Source organism: Sorex fumeus, unplaced genomic scaffold (assembly GCF_029834395.1).
Source record: "Sorex fumeus unplaced genomic scaffold, SorFum_2.1 ptg000098l, whole genome shotgun sequence".
NCBI classification, from domain to species: domain Eukaryota; kingdom Metazoa; phylum Chordata; class Mammalia; order Eulipotyphla; family Soricidae; genus Sorex; species Sorex fumeus.
The window spans coordinates 38,491,646-38,499,919 of NW_026606155.1; the positions used below are offsets into that span (position 1 = coordinate 38,491,646).

The window sequence follows — 8,274 nt, forward strand, 5'->3', positions numbered from 1 at the left end:
TTGCTTATTAAATATTAAATTAATTTGCTAAATAATGTGCTAAAGTAGTGATAAGTAGCTTTAGACTAAAAAAGTAAAAATAATTGTTACTTTTTAAGAATATTTATACAATCATAAATCTTTTCAGAAAGATTGTGACAAGTTTATGTAACATCTGAAGTATTTGAATGTTAACACTTAAGGAACTTTAAAAAATTCAAATATATCAAATGCTTTAAATTTGTAAGTCCTGACTTTTGTAATAGCTAGCAAAATAATTTAAATGGAGTAATTGTAAAACTAGAAATTATTTTGTTTCAATATTACATTTTTTCTTTCTCTTATCTCAATTTAGATTCCACTGGTATTACAGCTTTTTGATACTCTGCATGCACTTTGCAATCTTCTGGTAGTTGCCCCAGATAATTTAAAGCAAGTCTGTTCAGGAGAGCAACTTGCTAATCTGGACAAGAACATTCTTCACTCCTTCGTACAACTTCGTGCTGACTATAGATCTGCTCGCCTTGCTCGACATTTCAGCTGAGGTTGAATTTACCAGGAAAATGAGCTGTATTAACAGGCCTTGGTTGATAGAAAGCACAGGAGATTTCTTACAACACAGCCAACATTTTAGGGGGGGGAAATAAATGACTGTTTAGAAAAAACAGCAGCCATACTTAAAGCTGAGTATTTATTTGAAATTTGGACACTACTAGCCATATTTTTCTTTTTTACCCTGATGTTGAATTCTGAACTTATGTTCAGAATTGTTCCATTCTGAACTTATAAATTTTGAAATCCGTGAAAATACATGTTACTGATTCATCTAGAAAATGTTGGTGTCAGAAGGAAAATGGGGTCATTTTCAGTGTTCCAAGTTCTATTCTAATATGTTCCTTTGGAATATTTCACCATCCTGTTTTTCCATTAATGATAAAATACAGCAAAAATGTATTTATTATTTATCAATTTCTATTTCTCTTTCCAGCACTGGTCATTACTAATCAATTATTTTAGGTTTCCTAGAGAACATTTAGCCTTTTTCCAGAAGGTTGTTTAACAATTCAACATCATTTCTGTAGTTGGTTGATTGGATATTTCTGAAATAAAATAACACTAAAATAACACTGTTCCAGGAAAAAAATGTTATAAACTAAAATTGATTAAATATTTTATGTAGTTATAGAAGTAGGTCAGAATAGATCTGCTTTCTGGAGAAAAAAAATGAGAAAGTTTATTATTATTTAGTAAACAGATTTTAAACCAATGCTAGCAAGAAATTAATGAAACTACCTTATTTTATATTTCATTTAAGAGAAGGTGGAGAAATGTAACTAAAGGACCATATTTATTCATTATTTTAATATTATAAAGGAAGTGGAAATTTGAAGTATAGTCTAAATGGTGCATATGAGAATATTGACAATGTTTAGCAACGATGCAATTCTTTTAAGATTTTATTGTTAATGCTAAACTTAAATATGGGATGGCTAAACATGCAGGTAGCTTCTATTTTAAGAGGGTCTGGGAATTCACAGATAACATTATATGTTCTAAATATAGGATGATTTTTGCTAAGACTGCTTTCCAAAACTATTACTTCTGTCATTGTTTTCTAAAACATTTCTGAAGTTATTCCAATGAATGTAAATTGACTTAATATCGTGATGTAATAAATCACATAAAACTTAGAACATTGTGGAAATTCAGAAAGGCCATTAATCTATAAACTTGCTCTGCAAGAATGCATTCATAATATGTTGCATTGCAAATTCCATATTGATGTTCATAGTCTTCTAGCAACAGATAAACTTGTAAATTTTTTTTTCTTTAAAGTGGCTTTTCAGCCTACTTTTAAGTGTATGTTTCTGAGTGGTCATCAACTTTACCAAAAGTTCCAACTCCAGAGCTAGCTATTATTTAACTTACAGTTGACTGAATATTCTTCATTTTCTGTTTAACCCAGTGTTAATCAAGTTAAGCAAGAGAAATGAAGTATGCCAACTTTTATCAAAGCATTTGTGGAAATTGTGGCAGCTCTAAAGGCTGTCTAGTTTTCTATTCCTTAGGTAAGGGAGAGCCAGAACAAGTTTTGGATACTAAGAAAAAGTCATATGCTTGTACTTTTGTTATTTTAGAAAGCTCTGATGTGAATTCAAATTATACCTCTGTTACTTAAAGCCAACAATTTTTAGGCAGTAGTTTTACTGGCCATTTGAACTCTTTGTACATGGTGTCAATTTGTAAAAAAAAAAAAAAAAAGGAAAAAAATCTCAAATAAATATGAGAGAACACTTGACGACCTCAAATCAGAGAAGCGATTCAAATTATTTTGTTTGAATTAATTCTTTACATGTGAAAAATTAATGTTGCTTAGATATTTTGTTAATTACTTTTTCCTTGCTTGAGTCTGTGCAATATTTTCTATTATGTCCATTGACAGAGCAGTGACAAAATTCATGAGTAAATACTTAATTTAGAAGTGTTAACATATTGCTCAATAAACAAATTCCCTGTAGTTGTTTTTTATTTCACTCTATTTTTACATTCTAAGGATATCTATGTTGAATTTTATATATTTATTGAAATTTTAAGATGTTCCTAATTTTACATAGTTGTAGGTAAGTATTCTTTCTCAGTTCCATGTTTTTTCAGAAAAGTACTTGACTACAAATCCAAGATTAGAAATTTGGCTTAAGTAGATTGTCTTTCTCTAAGAAATAAAATTTTGTCCCGGGGATGTGTGGCTCAAGTGATACAAATTCAGATGATAGGGTACTATTGGTACCCTAAGCATATGATCCTTATGGCCTCATAGCATTTCCAGGCCAAGCACTGCTAGAGTGGCAGCAGAACAATAACAAATATAAAACTTAATTTATAAAATCACATGCATTCTTTATTATGATTTTTAAAGTATTTTTTACATTTCTTGCCACTGCAGAATTTTGCCCAAAATTTATGTCAGATTATCAGTAAAATTTTCAATACAAGCGGGGGGTGGGTGTGTGGGGAAAAAATTTTTTTTCGTATACATGCTCAGATGTATAAGAAAGTTGTAGTGATTGGGGTCTCAAAATGCTCCACTATTCCACATGAGCTAGCATTATATTTAAAGGTTGAAAATATCTTCTAAAACATTACTAATTTATGAAAACAAATTATGAAATTTGGGCATGTCTACATAAAATGTTATAGAAAGTGAAATAAAATACATTTAAGAAGGAAATCTAGTTTCTGTAAATTAAAAAAGTGACAGCAGACCAATGTAGATGAGTAGTCCTTAGGAAGAATTAAGAAGTAAGTGGATCATTAGCTGATTATCTGCTTTTCCAAAATAATTATTAGCCTCCTTTTGAGTTGCACGTCCCTAGAATTTTTCTTGTTTTACAATGAAATGCCTGAAGTAGGTTAATTTATTATGTATTTTAGACCAATTTTTCCTTTTGTTTTATTAACATCAACCTTCTTACTCAGTGAAATAACCAGCTGATTGTTTGACTGAGTAACAGAAGAATTTACTGCTGACTTAAAGAGCTTTTTTTCTTATCTGTAATGGGAAATATTTTAAGTATTCAATTAAACATTTGGTTTCTGAAATGCCACAACCCCTTAAGGGGAAGTCATATTTAAGTGCTTAGAGTTTATTTTAAATTGTCAGTCTAAATGAGGTTCGGTTCATTTGTGAATTACCTCAAAAAGGTTACATCTGGAATTTAACTTTTTTATTAAAAAAAGTAAAAATATTCTGCATGTTACTCATATATTGCCATTGACTTCAGACCCTGAGATATCTCTGTAAGCATGGTGAATGCTCCTAATTTCTAGTGGGGAATTTGACATTCAAAGCTTTACTCTCATCCATGCAGTTTATGTTCTCCTGTTTTTGTACCACTTACCTACCTGAAAATGTTGGTCCTGAATTATATTGTGTACTGTGGAGGAAAAGACCAGTTTATCCTTTTACTTAGTGTTTGTTTTTATTTGGGGGTGACACCCAGCAGTGCTCAGGGTTTAGCATTACAGAGTCATTTCTTGTGTTGCTCAGGGGATCATGAATGGTGCTGGGGATTAAAACCAGATTAGTTCATACTTTTAGACTAATTCCATATGAAGTTAGAAAGGATCTTTTAATGTAAAATAAAGATAATATGACAGTATATTGACTTATTCCCCTGCACTGTATTTTTTTTTGCACATATTGTTTGATTCCAAAGCAATCCTAATTGTTGTGCAGTGTTTTCATTTGACACATGAAAACCTAAGATAAAAAAAGATTGAGTATACTTGCACAAGATCCCCAGCCAGTTTAAAAACTGATAACTTTCTTGCTTGCTTTTATATACTATACACTATTCTCTTTATGTAATATTAAATAGGTCTTTAGTTGGAAAGGGTCATTTAATCCAATTTTATCTAATGTTTAGTTCTCAATGTTTGGTTCTCTTTGTAAACTTAAAGATTACAAAGTTTATATACAGAGAGTATCTAATATACTGTGTGTGTGTGTGCGTGTGTGTGTGTGTGTGTGTGTGTGTGTGTGTGTGTCCAGTGTGTGATCAGACTCTGTATTTGATTTACAGGTGAATATGACATTTTTGCTGAATACTAAATTTGCACCTAATAGAAATCTTGCTATCAGGAACGTTATCCTTAGTACTATTTCATGTAATGCTCTGCTTTTTAATTCTTATAGTAGCAAGAGTCTGGCTACTTTGTACCATATTTTGAAATATGGAAATAAAGGTAGTAAAGCCCTAGCTTGGCAGAGATGAAGAAGCCAGTATTCCTATCTTCAAAAACTGATTATATTAAGTGCCATACCTTGCCAGTTCTATTAATTCTTAGTGCTTTAAACTGTTTTAAATAGCTATTGCTAGAGTGAAAATGTATGGAGAAAAAAATTTACCCAGTGATTCAGAGGTTATTATAATGTAATTAGACGCTACGTGTTTAGCCTTTCAAAAATGCTTTAACTCTTTATTTTTATTCCTACCACTGAAAATCCCTTCGTCTTTTCAAATTTAGTGCTGAAACAGCCCCTCGTATTTTTTTTTTTTTTTGGAGGAGAAAGCTGGCACATCAGAGAAAAAGATTTTTAGTTGGTCATCTAGAGCAGGTAGACAAATAACCCTGGGCTTAACAATACTTATATTTTATAGTTAAACTCTGTATACTTATTACTGTTATTTAGGAAGGACTTGTAAAATTTAGTTCTTGTGATTAATATCTACTTCTGGGGGAAAAGACAAGTAATTGCCCGTACTTGCTCATTTTCTAAGTGCTTTAGAAGGTTACATTGTGCCTCGCCATACAAAGCCAATTTAATATGACTATATCACATTATACTCCAAATAGCAAACAGCCTCAGAGAAAAGTCATTTATTCACATGACATAGATTTGTGTTAGACAGCAGTGGTGCATTACAAATATATAATTATTTGCACCAATATTTGAGCAGGTGGAATGGATTAGAACATTGTCAACATTATGCTGCTGATAACATGTAGTTTTCTATATTAATATGTACTGTGCAACATGTATTTAAATTGTCAATAATTCATTTTAACCAAGATACTAATATTTATATTACTGTGTTTAAGAGACAGTATCCAACTGGGCCACTTTTAATTTAAAAGTCTCAAACAGGAATTAAGTTTACTTTCAAAACTCTTAAATTACTGTATAGTCAATGGAAGGTTAGTGAAATACAGAATTATCTGTGACTGGTAGTTTAATAGGGCAAAATAAGGAGGTTTTAAGTATCAGAAATGAGTAAGTTCATGTTTATCCTCAAATGAGTGATTTTTTTTTGTTTTTGCCACTGGCAATCTCAAATGAAGAAAAATGTTTTATTCCTTCCTGTGTCTTTTCATAAATATTGAATAAATCTTGGGTTGAACAGAACCAGCTTTCAGGAATTTATCTCCAATGGTGTACTTCCAGTTCTTTTAGATTAACCTTGAGAGGTAGGAAGCCCTGCTGAAATTCCTACACTAAGTAGTCAGGTGCCTTGAATGAAGCTGTTTGTTTATTTGCTTGTTAGATATGTTTAATCTATACTGTGCGTAAATTTGATTTGAACTCTGGTGTTTCATATGGCAATTCTGCTAAATCTGCAATTTTTGCTACAGAGAATATTATCCAAATAGAGTCTGGATAGTGCTACCTTTAAAACTGAAACTGGTGCCAGGGAGAGTACAGAGGTTGGGGCAATTGGCCTTGCTTGCAGCCAACCTGGGTTCAATCACTGGAACCCAGTTTAGCACCCTGAACCCATCAGGAGTTGATTCCTGAGAGCTAGAGAGAGGAGTACGCCCTGAGCATAGCCAGGTGTGGCCCCCAAACCAAAACAAATTGTGAAACTTCCTCTCAGTATATTGTTTGCAAATACTGTGTACTATTTAGAGAATAACATGGGAGGTTCACAGGAAATTATGTAAAAATATAGGAAATTTTAAGTGACTCTCCACGAGATTCTCCAGTAGAATGTATTTTTAATTTTTGCCACAAGAGGGAGAAGTTATTTTCATAGGAATATTTACATTTTAATTTTGTTTTAAAAGCAGAACTCTACAGGAGAGAACAACACCAATGAGCATGTCACTGTTCTAATTAGGAGGATTGTGTGCCTACGTGTACTTAAAGTCAGAAAGTGAGTACGTTCCTAGGGGAAATTAATAAAATTAAACCAGTTTTAAAAAAAACATGTATAGACATAAGAACTGAACCATAATTAAATTTTAGAGACATATTTCACTGAACTTTATCAAACTTTTAATAAGAATCAACTCATTTTCTGCATTCTGCATTTTACTATTTTATTTTCTTGACGTTTGAATCACCATGAGTTGCAAAGTTATTTATGGTTGAGTTTCAGGAGTATGTTGAGCACCAGCCCCTCGACCAGTATTCCCTTCTCTCTACCACTGTCTTCAGTGTCTACCACTGAAGGGTGAGGGCACACCCTTCAGCTTGCTTTATATATATATATATATATATATATATATATATATATATATATATATTGCTGGGCTGAATAGCACAGTGGGTAGAGTGTTTGCCTTGCACGTGGCTGACCCGGGTTCAATTTCTCCATTCTTCTCAGAGCCTGGCAAGCTACTGAGAGTATCCAACCCACCAGGCAGAGCCTGGCAAGCTGTCCTTGGAATATTTAAAATGCCAAAAACAGTAACAATAAGTCTCGTGATGGAGACATTACTGGTGCCCGCTCAAGCAAATCGATGAACAACAGGACGACAGTGCTACATTACTTTATATACATATATATTATGAATAATGCAAATTACTGTTCCTGAAAGGGCATATCACTTTCTTTATATCATTACCTCCTTTTAGCACCCAGTTCTCATCCAGAGTGACCACTTCCTCTATCATTGTCACAGTGGTCCCTTGCCTGTCCTAACCTTCACTGTGGCAAGTTTTCTACTGAATGCAGTTCTCCTGCCTTTTGTTTTGCCTATTGTTTGGGGGCATTTTTTTCCTATTGTATTTATGTCCTGCAAATAAGTGCAATCATTCTGCATCTTATTTCTACTTTTTGCATCACGGCGTTGCTCAGGGCTTATTCCTGGCTCTGCAGTCAGTGATCACTCCTGGAGGGCTCAGGTGCATGCAAAGCAAACACCCTACCTGCTGTACTACATGGCTCTAGCCTTTTATATATTTTAAAGTTTTTAAACAAAACGCTGTACAAATATTTTTACTCAGAGTAAGTTCCCATCATGATGCCCCCTCAAGTACTTTTGCATTTCTAAAATATTTATATTACATTCTCAAAACATAATGTTAGTAAATTAAAATCGATACACTATTCACATCTAAGGCCTGAGCATAGCTGAGTATAGCTTATGATAGCCTGTGTTTTGGGGAAAGGTTGGGGAAGATGGGTCATCCTCAGGAGTGCTGGGGAGCCCAGCACCATACACTGCAGTACTTGACTTGGTGATGCTGTAGGAGCTTGCAGTGTTGGAGACCAAACCAGAGGATTTGTAAGTATCAGACATGACTACAATGCTTTGAGCTGTTTCCCTACCCTGTTTCTTTCATGCACTCTTTCCTTGACTTAAGTTGGCATGATGTAGATTATAGACCAATTATTTTGTAATGCATTCCTGAATTTCGGTGTATTGTTCCCTCAAGTCTAGACTTTGGTTTTCCTCATTTGGTTGGTTTGTTTTGGGTTTGGGGCCACACCCAGCTTTGCCTAGGGCTTACTGCCTGGCTCTACACTCAGAGATCACTTCTGGTAGGGCTTGGGGGTCATACAGTAT

The 8,274-nt window shown here is 33.5% G+C and overlaps 1 protein-coding gene across 1 annotated transcript in view; it reads left to right on the forward strand.

Annotated features, from left to right (window-relative positions):
• Positions 1 to 2,497, forward strand: part of EXOC5 (exocyst complex component 5) — a 70,235-nt gene extending 67,738 nt beyond the window's left edge. Inside the window, exon 18 of the mRNA XM_056133841.1 lies at positions 335 to 2,497. Within this exon, the coding sequence (XP_055989816.1) occupies positions 335 to 523 (189 nt within the window). The 3' untranslated portion in view covers positions 524 to 2,497. The remainder of the gene's footprint in view (positions 1 to 334) is intronic.
• The last annotated feature ends 5,777 nt before the right edge of the window (positions 2,498 to 8,274 follow it).